The sequence below is a fragment of the Muntiacus reevesi genome, chromosome 2, assembly GCF_963930625.1.
Source record: "Muntiacus reevesi chromosome 2, mMunRee1.1, whole genome shotgun sequence".
In the NCBI taxonomy this organism is placed as follows: domain Eukaryota; kingdom Metazoa; phylum Chordata; class Mammalia; order Artiodactyla; family Cervidae; genus Muntiacus; species Muntiacus reevesi.
This window is the reverse complement of record NC_089250.1, coordinates 134,175,268-134,187,769: the sequence shown is the minus strand read 5'-3', so window position 1 is coordinate 134,187,769 and position 12,502 is coordinate 134,175,268. Positions and strand designations below refer to the sequence as shown.

Sequence of the window (12,502 nt, the reverse complement as noted above, 5' to 3'; positions counted from 1 at the left end):
TGTGTGCATGTGTGCTCAGTCACTCAGTCGTGTCTGCCTCTTTACAACCCCATGGACTGTAGCTCGCCAGGTTCCTCTGTCCATGGGATTCTCCAGGCAAGAATATTAGAGCAAGTTGCCATTTCTTTCCCCAGGAGATCTTTCTGACCCAGGGATCAAACCTGCATCTCCTACCCTGGCAGGTGAATTCTTTACCACTGAGCCACCTGGAAGCCGTATTTCAGGATTAATGAAACAAATATATGTATGAATTTTATTTGGACAGAAATTATAAGAAACACCATTAAATCTTATTTGTTTCCATAAATGCAAGACGATCAAGTGATTTTTGTTTTGAATAAATAGAATAATCGGTACTAGGCACACATTTTGCACTCTGTACTTAAGACTGCAAGGTAAAATTTTGGAGGAGTATGCTAAAATCACAGGGTGAAAGGATACTGGGGAACAATGAAAAGAGATCTGAAACACAACACCAAGTTAACCAAAACTGTGCTTCACCAAAAATGGAGAAATCAGACATTGTCTGCCTCCTAATGCGACTCAATGGGAAATTCACAACTTCACATATGTAACAGGCTTGCCTAAAGTGTTAAACCTTCTTAAAGTGTTAAATCATCTTATATAAGATGATCCAGACTGGAGGTTTTCTACAAGACAACTAATCACAAAGTTTCAAAAATATCTATGATAGATTAGAGATTAACTAAAGAAACATGATAATCAGAAGCAATGTATTGAGTTGTAGATCAAAAACAAAGTGGTTATTAAAGGAAATACTGGAACCACTAGAGAAATCTTGATATGGACAATACAACACTACGTTACTGTATTAATATGAAAGTGCTTAGGTATGAAAATGGCCTTTTGATTGTGAGGAACACGTCCATGTTCTTGAGAAACATGAAGTAGTTAGTTGTAAGGTATCATTATGTAGGCATCCTGTTTTCAAATGGTACAGGCAGAAAAGATGTGTATTCACACTCACAGAAAGAGAATATAAAAATGGCAAAATGTTAACAACTGGCAAATCCAGATGAAGTACAAATGACTATTCATTATATTATTCTTTCTATGGGTGTGAAAATTTTCAAAACATGTAAATGAAAGATAAACTTAGTGTATTGTTGGAAAAAAATGGGAGAAAGAGCCTTAAGAATTACTAATCATAACTTCAGAATAATAAATAAGCCAATTTTAGAAGTACGAGTTAATACATACTCTCTTCCCCTCACGGCTACTGAAAGCCTTATCATCCTCTAATGTATTATCTAGATCTTCATCAGTAAATTCAGTTTCCACATTCTGCTTTTCTTCAGCTTTTTCTAGATCCTCAACCAAATCTTCATCTTCCACCACATCTTCTAGACTACTTTCCCATGAAATCGTGGATCTTTTTTCATTTAGTATTTTATTATCTGAATCTTTAACTTCTAACGATTCATCTTGAGAAAATTTGACAGGTCCAAATGATCTCTCTTGAGAGCAATTTAAAATATCTGGAACACAAACCTGGTAAAATATGCAATGTAAACTTTTAAAACAAAGGCAAAAACTGTCAACAAAGAAAAAACAATTATAAATTTAAGTCAAATGACAACTTGAGAATTAAAAAAAAAATCTATACAAATATACAAGAAGGAATTAGCACACTCAAATACATATTTGATGAGAAAAAAGCTAATTACACATGTATACTACAGATAAATCTACTTTCCTGGGTTAAGTTCTTTTCCTAGTACTATTCCCCAGCAGGGGGTTTCCTGGTTAGCCACTAAATAAGCCAGATGGACAGCAGAGCATATAATTCGCTGCATACTTGCAATTTGTAACGGGTAAGTCATTTATTACTGAGGTCATTTTACTCTTAAGCAGGGGTAACTTTCAATTTTTTTCCTATGCCTACTACTCAAATATTACATTGTTAATTTTCAATTATTTTCTAGGTTTACAGCTGTAAGTGCAAAATGTATTATCTACTCTAAGAAAAAAATCATTACTACTCTAATACGAAGCTTAACAAATTCTGAAATTTAGCTATATTTACTTTTTGTGCAATGGCTGAGAACTTCAACACATTGAGTGTCTCATCATAGGCGAAAGAACATTGGCTGATGTTGACAATCATACATATCTTCCCTTTACCATTAAAAAAACTTTGAAAATAGTGGGTCAATTTACTTTCCCGGAAAGGCACATGCTGTTGAAACCTATGAAAAAAATTTTCAAAAAATTAAGTTAAAACAAATCTCGTAAAGTCAGGATACTGATAAATTTTACAAAGAAATAACATAACAACCACTGACTTAAATTCTAGGTTAGTGATCAGTGTCATTTGTACTAGTCATTTTCTGTTTATTCATGTTGTTTTCTCTAAATACTGCTACTATTATTATTAATACTGATAGTAATAACCAACTAGGGCAAAATGTAAAGGAAGTCACAATGAAGTGGGTTGTGTTCTCTCAGTTGAGTCGCTCAGTCGTGTCCAACTCTTTGCGACCCCATGAATCACAGTATGCCAGGCCTCCTTGTCCATCAACAGCTCCCAGAATTTACTCAAACTCATGTCCATCGAGTCGGTGATGCCATCCAGCCATCTCATCCACTGTCTTCCCCTTCTCCTCCTGCCCCCAGGCCCTCCCAGCATCAGGGTCTTTTCCAATGAGTCAGTTCTTCACATCAGGTGGCCAAAGTGTTGGAGTTTCAGCTTCAGCATCAGTCCCTCCAATGAACACCCAGGACTGATCTCCTTTAGGATGAACTGGTTGGATCCTCTTACAGTCTGAGGGACTTTCAAGAGGCTTCTCCAACACCCCAGTTCAAAAGCATCAATTTTTCAGTGCTCAGCTTTCTTCACAGTCCAACTCTCACATCCACACATGACCACTGGAAAATTCACAGGCTTGACTAGACGAACCTTTGTTGGCAAAGTAATGTCTCTGCTTTTTAATATGCTATCTAGGTTGGTCATAACTTTCCTTCCAAGGAGTAAGCGTGTTCTCTAGTGTATAGCAATTATGCAATATATACAACATAACTAGAAAATGATAAAGGCTGGATTTATCATTTACTTAGCTTAAAATGCTAGTTAATACAGAAATCTATCACATCTAGAAAACCACAATGCATTAATAAAAATAATACGGTTTCAAAGTCTGTCAATAAACCAGCATTAGAAGCTTATTATCTAAGTTGTCAGTTGATACATATTTGCTATAGAAAATACTGTGTTTACCTGAGTCACTGGTATTCACTGATAATGCTTTTCATTTCTATCATTTTTTAAATCCAAGATCTCTAAGAAATTTTAGTTATAATCCATTCATAGTCATTATGTAAGAAGCAAGTTAAAAACAAAAGAACTTTCTTAAACTAGCAAAGCTGAAAGCTTAATTATTATTAACATAATCCTTGATATGCTGATAACATATTCAGCAACTCTTACTTTGACTTTTCGCTGTTCTTCAAAACACTGATACACTTTCCCAGAGTCAATAAAGAAGTGTTGATGTTCCCAGTCTCTCTTAACCTTTCACCTTCATTCTGGGTCCTCATGCTTCGTTCTGAGCCAGCAAGATCACATAAAGACAATCTAAATTAACCAGAGGAAAAAAACTTTAAAAAATTCTTCAAAACAAAAAAGTTCAAAATAATAATTACAATTTAAAAAATGCTCAACTTACTCACTGACTCGTATTACATGTGGTATTTCCGAATCTTCAATCTGTAATATTCTAATGGTAAATATGCTGTGACTAAAAGAAATAAACAAAGATTAAATATTATCATTCATTCTTTATTTCTGCATCCTAAATAGGAGAGGCAAGCATCTAAATCAGTATCTATTTTTTATCCTAATACCAGCCATCATTACAGTACTACGTTCTCCAACAAGCTATCAGGTATCGCAATTTAGTGTTCCACTGTCACCTACATAACACTCAACTACTAAAACCAAAGAGCTTATCTTTCTTTCACTTAGCCCCAAATCCTTCAAATTTACTCTTCTCAACATTCCAACTTCTATTAATGAAGTCACTCATAATAAACTCTCAATTTGCTTGCAAACATGTTATTACTTATTAAAATGGTATAATGTATAGCTAATCACTTGAATCAAGCAAAGTATACATTTGGCTTAGATGCCTAAATATTGGTTTATCTGGATTACATGTTGTCCTTAAGCCACACATGGGAGACAGGTCTTTCCCCTTTAAGAGAAGATCTGTTTTAAGTATCTCACTGTTTAAACTTACTCCCTTTTGTCTCTCATTCTCCAATCCCTTCCATTAAAAACATCCTTCCTTAGCCCTTTGAAATACTGGCCTAACTCGGTATTTATACAGTGTCTATGTTCATGGAGTAAGTAAAAAAAACACAGAGAAATGTCCTATATTACAGGCAGTTAAAACATTGAGCTTAGATATTCACATATAGAAAGAATAAAAATACTTCACATTGAGTGCAACTTAGTAAATTGTATGTTAGAACAAGAAATTAGTCCTGATAATCTTAAGTGTTTAGTGCTCTTCAGTTTACAGAATGTTTTTATGTCTACAAATTAATTTAACATATCAGAAAACCGAGTGTCTGATTTAATCTTAAATTAGTTGTATTTAAATGAGCACAGCTACTAGGGCTTCCCTAGAAGCTCAGTTGGTAAAGAATCCGCCTGCAATGCAGGAGACCCAGGGTCAATCCAGGGGTCGGGGAGATCCCCTGGAGAAGGAAATGACAATCCACTCCAGTATTCTTGCCTGCAGAATTCCATGGACAAAGGAGCCTGGCGGGCTACAGTCCATGGGATCGCAGAGTCTGACATGACTATGTGACTTTCACTTTCAAATGAGCACAGAACACCTGGGTGCCTCAGGTCAGGCTTAGACCACAAGATTTACTCCTTACCTTCTGCTAGAAGCATTGTTCAGTTTTGTGAAAGCAACACTCTGGTGCTTTGTTCCTAGCTTTAAAAGTCTATATGCTTCTTTGGCATCAGATACTTGAATCCACTGTAGATCTTTGAAAAATAAAGACGGCACATATCAATTTATAAATGTACAGTGTAATCTCTTTGAAGATTTGTAATCTTTCCTAAAGACATATAATGAAATCTTTCTTTTAATAACACATCCTAGGTACAGCCAACTCAGCTATCTCATATTCCACTAGAAAATAAGTACACAAGATGAGGATATTATAATGATTTTGTAGCATAAACACAAAAAGTAGATGTTCTTCAACAGGGTTTGCCAAAGGAAAAATTAAAAATAGGTTAAGATTCCTCAGAATTAGACATCTGGAAAAAAAAAAAGAAAAAGACAAAGTACATTACAGAGTAAACCTAGAAAATTAACTAGCTATGAGATTTTAGATAGATTGCAATTCATTTGTGAGTCATGAAATCAAATTTCTTGAGCCATAACTAGCATTTTGTAAAAATGAAGTAGAATGTACAAAACACCAAAGTATTAAAAAAAAAAAAAGAAAAAACCAAAGTGCCAAAGTGTATTGTGACGGTAAATATAATTAATGTTAATTTTCAATTGTAAATATGCATACACACACACACATACATGTGCAAGTGAGAATTATGATGTCATTATTAAGTATTTCCTACTGTAGGGCAGTGATTTTTAAAAGGTTGGAAAAATACCATTGTGGTATACCAAATAATTCCAAGGTCTGAATACTGTTACAAAGCAGCAGAATAATGTGAATATACACACACAGCTTTTCCTATCCCCCAATATTCAATCAATAATACTCAAGAAACAAAATACTAAACCCTTTTACCTTCAGGTTTAGTGAACATACCAAAATATATTTTCAAAGCACAAACTACTCTTACTATCTTGATATTAATAAATAGTATAAAAACTTTCAATTTCCAGTCTGCTTTCCTATAACAAAGCCTAGAAAGAAACTTCAAAGCAAAAAAGTAAAAAATACTCATCAGTATACCTTTTATGAAAGAATAGCCCTTTACATCTTGGGAAAGGCGCAGTGTCTTTCTCTTTTGGAACTTAGATGATACAGGAACAAACAAATCATAAATACATTCGTTGTAAATCTCAAAGAAAGATACCCACACAGAAAATTTTCTATTAATATCCATATTCAAGTTCGAGTGTTCACAATCTTTCATGGATTCTTCAAACTCTGGGATACTCAAAGAGTTTGTTAGACTTCCTATAGAAAATTAAAAAAAAGATAATCACAAAATTAAATAATAGGCTATTACCTTATTATCTTCCAAGACTCTCCAGCTTGAGAAACTAAGTATCCAAATCTTCTGAGTAGCAGTGTTAAAAATTTTTTGGACCAAAGCAGATAAAAATATTTGTGTTAACCAAAATTTGGCTTTTTTGTTTTGCAAATATGTTAATAAACCAAAATGAAATTAAATGTAAAGGACAAAGAAAAAAATAGTGCCATTCTTGAATTCAACATAAAAGTTAACAATCATACAAATTGTGAAATTATTTGTTCTAGTTCTGTGAAAAATACCGTTGGTAACTTGATAGGGATTGCATTGAATCTATAGATTGCTTTGGGTAGAATAGCCATTTTGATAATATTGATTCTTCCAATCCATGAGCACGGTATGTTTCTCCATCTGTTTGTGTCCTCTTTGATTTCTTTCATCAGTGTTTTATAGTTTTCTATGTATAGGTCTTTTGTTTCTTTAGGTAGATATACTCCTAAGTATTTTATTCTTTTTGTTGCAATGGTGAATGGTATTGTTTCCTTAATTCCTCTTTCTGTTTTTTCATTGTTAGTGTATAGGAATGCAAGGGATTTCTGTGTGTTAATTTTATATCCTGAAACTTTACTATATTCATTGATTAGCTCTAGTAATTTCCTGGAAGAGTCTTTAGGGTTTTCTATGTAGAGGATCATGTCATCTGCAAACAGCGAGAGTTTCACTTCTTCTTTTCCTATATGGATTCCTTTTATGTCTTTTTCTGCTCTGATTGCTGTGGCCAAAACTTCCAACACTATGTTGAATAGTAGTGGTGAGAGTGGGCATCCTTGTCTTGTTCCTGATTTCAGAGGAAATGCTTTCAATTTTTCACCATTGAGGGTGATGCTTGCTGTGGGTTTGTCATATATAGCTTTTATTATGTTGAGGTATGTTCCGTCTATTCCTGCTTTCTGGAGAGTTTTAATCATAAATGAGTGTTGAATTTTGTCAAAGGCTTTCTCTGCATCTATTGAGATAATCATATGGTTTTTATCTTTCAATTTGTTAATGTGGTGTATTACGTTGATTGATTTGCGGATATTAAAGAATCCTTGCATTCCTGGGATAAAGCCCACTTGGTCATGGTGTATGATTTTTTTACTATGTTGTTGGATTCTGTTTGCTAGAATTTTGTTAAGGATTTTTGCATCTATGTTCATCAGTGATATTGGCCTGTAGTTTTCTTTTTTTGTGGCATCTTTGTCTGGTTTTGGAATTAGGGTGATGGTGGCCTCATAAAATGAGTTTGGAAGTTTACCTTCTTCTGCAATTTTCTGGAAGAGTTTGAGTAAGATAGGTGTTAGCTCTTCTCTAAATTTTTGGTAGAATTCAGCTGTGAAGCCATCTGGTCCTGGGCTTTTGTTTGCTGGAAGATTTCTGATTACAGTTTCGATTTCCTTGCTTGTGATGACTCTGTTAAGATCTTCTATTTCTTCCTGGTTCAGTTTTGGAAAGTTATACTTTTCTAAGAATTTGTCCATTTCATCCAAGTTGTCCATTTTATTGGCATAGAGCTGCTGGTAGTAGTCTCTTATGATCCTTTGGATTTCAGTGTTGTCTGTTGTGATCTCACCCTTTTCATTTCTTATTTTGTTAATTTGGTTCTTCTCTCTTTGTTTCTTAATGAGTCTTGCTAATGGTTTGTCAATTTTGTTTATTTTTTCAAAAAACCAGCTTTTAGCTTTGTTGATTTTTGCTATGGTCTCTTTAGTTTCTTTCGCATTTATTTCTGCCCTAATTTTTAAGATTTCTTTCCTTCTGCTAACCCTGGGGTTCTTCATTTCTTCCTTCTCTAATTGCTTTAGGTGTAGAGTTAGGTTATTTATTTGGCTTTTTTCTTGTTTCTTGATGTGTGCCTGTAATGCTATGAACCTTCCCCTTAGCACTGCTTTTACAGTGTCCCATAGGTTTTGGGTTGTTGTGTTTTCATTTTCATTTATTTCTATACATACTTTGATTTCTTTTTTGATTTCTTCTATGATTTGTTGGTTATTCAGAAAAACCTCGAATAGCCAAAGTAATCTTGAGAAAGAAGAATGGAACTGGAGGAATCAACCTGCCTGACTTCAGACTCTACTACAAAGCCACAGTCATCAAGACAGTATGGTACTGGCACAAAGACAGAAATATAGATCAATGGAATAGAATAGAAAGCCCAGAGATAAATCCACGAACCTATGGACACCTCATCTTTGACAAAGGAGGCAAGGATATACAATGGAAAAAAGACAATCTCTTTAACAAGTGGTGCTGGGAAAACTGGTCAACCACTTGTAAAAGAATGAAACTAGAACACTTCCTAACACCATACACAAAAATAAACTCAAAATGGATTAAAGATCTAAATGTAAGACCAGAAACTATAAAACTCCTAGAGGAGAACATAGGCAAAACACTCTCCGACATAAATCACAGCAAGATCTTCTATGACCCACCTCCCAGAATATTGGAAATAAAAGCAAAAATAAACAAATGGGACCTAATGAAAATTAAAAGCTTTTGCACAACAAAGGAAACTATAAGTAAGGTGAAAAGACAGCCCTCAGATTGGGAGAAAATAATAACAAATGAGGAAACAGACAAAGGATTAATCTCAAAAATATACAAGCAACTCCTGAAGCTCAATTCCAGAAAAATAAACGACCCAATCAAAAAATGGGCCAAAGAACTAAACAGACATTTCTCCAAAGAAGACATACAGATGGCTAACAAACACATGAAAAGATGCTCAACATCACTCATCATCAGAGAAATGCAAATCAAAACCACAATGAGGTACCATTACACGCCAGTCAGGATGGCTGCTATCCAAAAGTCTACAAGCAATAAATGCTGGAGAGGGTGTGGAGAAAAGGGAACCCTCTTACACTGTTGGTGGGAATGCAAACTAGTACAGCCACTATGGAAAACAGTGTGGAGATTTCTTAAAAAACTGGAAATAGAACTGCCATATGACCCAGCAATCCCACTCCTGGGCATACACACTGAGGAATCCAGATCTGAAAGAGACACGTGCACCCCAATGTTCATTGCAGCACTGTTTATAATAGCCAGGACATGGAAGCAACCCAGATGCCCATCAGCAGATGAATGGATAAGGAAGCTGTGGTACATATACACCATGGAATATTACTCAGCCATTAAAAAGAATTCATTTGAATCAGTTCTAATGAGATGGATGAAACTGGAGCCCATTATACAGAGTGAAGTAAGCCAGAAAGATAAAGAACATTACAGTATACTAACACATATATACGGAATTTAGATAGATGGTGGCAATAACCCTATATGCAAAACAGAAAAAGAGACACAGAAGTACAGAAAAGACTTTTGAACTCTGGGGGAGAACGTGAGGGTGGGATGTTTTGAAAGAACAGCATGTATATTATCTATGGTGAAACGGACCACCAGCCCAGGTGGGATACATGAGTCAGGTGCTCGGGCCTGGTGCACTGGGAGGACCCTGAGGAGTCGGGTGGGGAGGGAGGTGGGAGGGGGGATCGGGATGGGGAATACGTGTAACTATATGGCTGATTCATGTCAATGTATGACAAAACCCACTGAAATGTTGTAAAGTTATTGGCCTCCAACTAATAAAATAATATTTAAAAAAAAAAAAAAAAAGTTAACAATCAGTAGAAGTTAACAATCAGTAACAGTTATTAAATCCAAATAAAACCTTACAGTGATCGGCATTTCATATAGTTATGTACCATTTTCGAAGTATTATTGACTGTGTCATTAAAGAAATTAAATCACCAGAAGTGATTCAAAAATTAAAAGCCCTTTAAATAATTAACATCTTAAAAGTATATGAGAAAGGAAACCTTACCATAAAGAGCACCATAACTGTCATTATGCATAACAACCTGAAAAAGATTTAAGTTAAAAAATATTTTTAGTTAAGATTAAATAACCAGTAAATTCATTCCCTATCCAAATAAGTCACCAGCCTTTCATCTACTCAATTCAACAAACTAATAGGAAATTTGGGGAAACTACAGAAAATATTCAAAGGAATATCATCATATATAATCCCTGCCACTCAGAGGCAATTACTATTAATATCTCAATATATTCCCATCTATTCTTTTCCCTACACTGATTGCATTGTAAGCTTTCTCTCTATAAAATTAAAAATTATTAACAAACATTTGGTGCCTGCATAACTGACTAGATGTGATGTGAAATTACTTAATTAAATAATACTAAGATAAACAGCATATTTTTTCTTTCTGTAATTTAATTGTTCCCTTAGACTATATACCTTAATCTGAATTGGTAGATGAAAAGATATGAACTTTTTTTCAAGTTCTCACTCATAATATAGCATTGCTAAATTGCTTTGGAGAAATACATTTTACAATCAATATATGGAAGTGAAAGTGTGTATCTCATGTCATACATCTGAAACATATAATATTGTACAGCAAACTCAATAAAAAGAGACTTTAAAAAAAGAAAGTATGATCTCATGTTTTTACTATCTTAATAATTTCATAGGCAAAATAATATTTTAACTAGATAAACTGTTAGAGAAAATTTTTTTCAATATTAATGACTTGAATTTCCTCTATGAATTATCTATACATATATCCACCAATCTCCACAAATCTTGTTAAAATACTATTTTACTTTCAGAGAGCATAATCATGGACTCTGAACTTTACTCTCCACCGAGCAACACTACTTTGAAACCCTGATTTCTAAATTATTTAAAAACAAATCCTCATCAGTGTTTTCAATATATCCAAAAGGACTGTTAATAGTTTTTAACAATCTTAGAATATAACATGTAAAAACATAACACAAAATCCAGAAGGACTAAATAGACAAGTATAACTTTATTAAAACATGTTTTAATAAAAAATTATTAAAAAGAAGAAAAAGGAAAAAACAAACAGATGAGACACATGAATTAATGTAGTAACAGATTTACAATATGTTAAATGAAACAGCAAGTTAGAGAATGTCTGTATAATAAAATCTTATTTTTGTTAAATAAAAGACCATTATCCCACATGCAAAGAAAAAGGGAATAAAGATATATGCAACTATTTATATATGACTATATTTGCATGTGTATATGAACTTCCCAGTGGTAAAGAACCCGCCTGCCAAGGTGGAGACACAGGTTCAATCCTTGGGTCCAGAAGATCCCCTGGAGAAGGAAATGGCAACCCACTCCAGTATTCTTGTCTGAGAAATCCCATGGACAGAGGAGCCTGGTGGGCTACAATCCATGGGGTCACAAACAATCAGACATGATTCAGTGACTAAACAACATATAGACATACATAGAAACCTCAGTACATAGATTTTTTTTTTTTTTTTGGTATACTGAGAAAAAGATCAAAAAGGACATGCTCATATCTGTTAATATTAATTTTTCTCTTTAGAAATGAAATTATAGGAAATTTTTTTTTTATTTTTCATATCCTCTTGCTTAGATTTTGTATATACACATTACTTCTACAAATAGAAAAAGGAATTTTTTAAAATTCTATAGAAAGTTGCTGTTTCTACAACAACCTAAAATGATTAAAGAACATTTACATTTGTTTTGTTTAAACATTTCAGCTGTTTGTACAATAGAAAATGAAGACATTTCTTCAAAAAAGCTTTTAATCATAACGAAAAGACAACAACCACAACAAGATATTTCAATATAGGCTGAAACAAACTGAAGAGCTAATAAAAGGTCACAATTATGTGTATTTTACCTGCTAAAATACTCCCATACCTCTTTAATTTGCCGAAGTAATGCACTTTTGCTAGCAACTTCTTCTTTCTCTTGGTCTGGTGATAACCGTAAATATTCTCTGGACCTATGTGGTTTAAGGTTCATCTTTGTATACAGTCTTTCCTGAAGACTATCAAATAGCACATTCAAAGTTCGAGGAAGAATGCCAGTATTTTCTTCTGTGCCTATGACAAGAATTTGTGTTTTACAGTCTCTCAAAGTACTAAGAAAGAGTAAAGAAACATTGTTGAACTACCAAGACTCCTTTTATACCACCAATAGGCAAGAGTAAAAAGCTAAGACAAAAAGTGAGAAAACCTGCAGATTACTCAGTGTTCCATCACTTTAGTTTTCATTGTATAACTGACATTTATCAACTATTAGCCTGATGTAAAACCTGAAATTTTACATTCAAATCAGGTTTTAAGACTGGCTATCATTCATTATCACAAAGTATAAAAGTAAAATAGGGGAGGAGTTGCTTTGTCTGTGTGTAGACCTCCTCTTTTCGC

At 33.9% G+C, this 12,502-nt stretch overlaps 1 protein-coding gene across 5 annotated transcripts in view; it reads right to left on the bottom strand.

Moving 5' to 3' along the window:
- The window catches only part of KIF20B (kinesin family member 20B), an 83,023-nt gene that overhangs the window by 54,493 nt on the left and 16,028 nt on the right, over positions 1 to 12,502 (bottom strand). For all 5 annotated transcript variants that reach the window (XM_065922892.1, XM_065922891.1, XM_065922893.1 and 2 more), the window contains exons 6-13: positions 11,991 to 12,175; positions 10,080 to 10,116; positions 5,965 to 6,192; positions 4,909 to 5,020; positions 3,687 to 3,758; positions 3,449 to 3,595; positions 2,048 to 2,210; positions 1,222 to 1,512 (exon numbers count right to left, since the gene is read on the bottom strand). In XM_065922892.1, the coding sequence (XP_065778964.1) occupies positions 1,222 to 1,512; positions 2,048 to 2,210; positions 3,449 to 3,595; positions 3,687 to 3,758; positions 4,909 to 5,020; positions 5,965 to 6,192; positions 10,080 to 10,116; positions 11,991 to 12,175 (1,235 nt within the window). The remainder of the gene's footprint in view (positions 1 to 1,221; positions 1,513 to 2,047; positions 2,211 to 3,448; positions 3,596 to 3,686; positions 3,759 to 4,908; positions 5,021 to 5,964; positions 6,193 to 10,079; positions 10,117 to 11,990; positions 12,176 to 12,502) is intronic.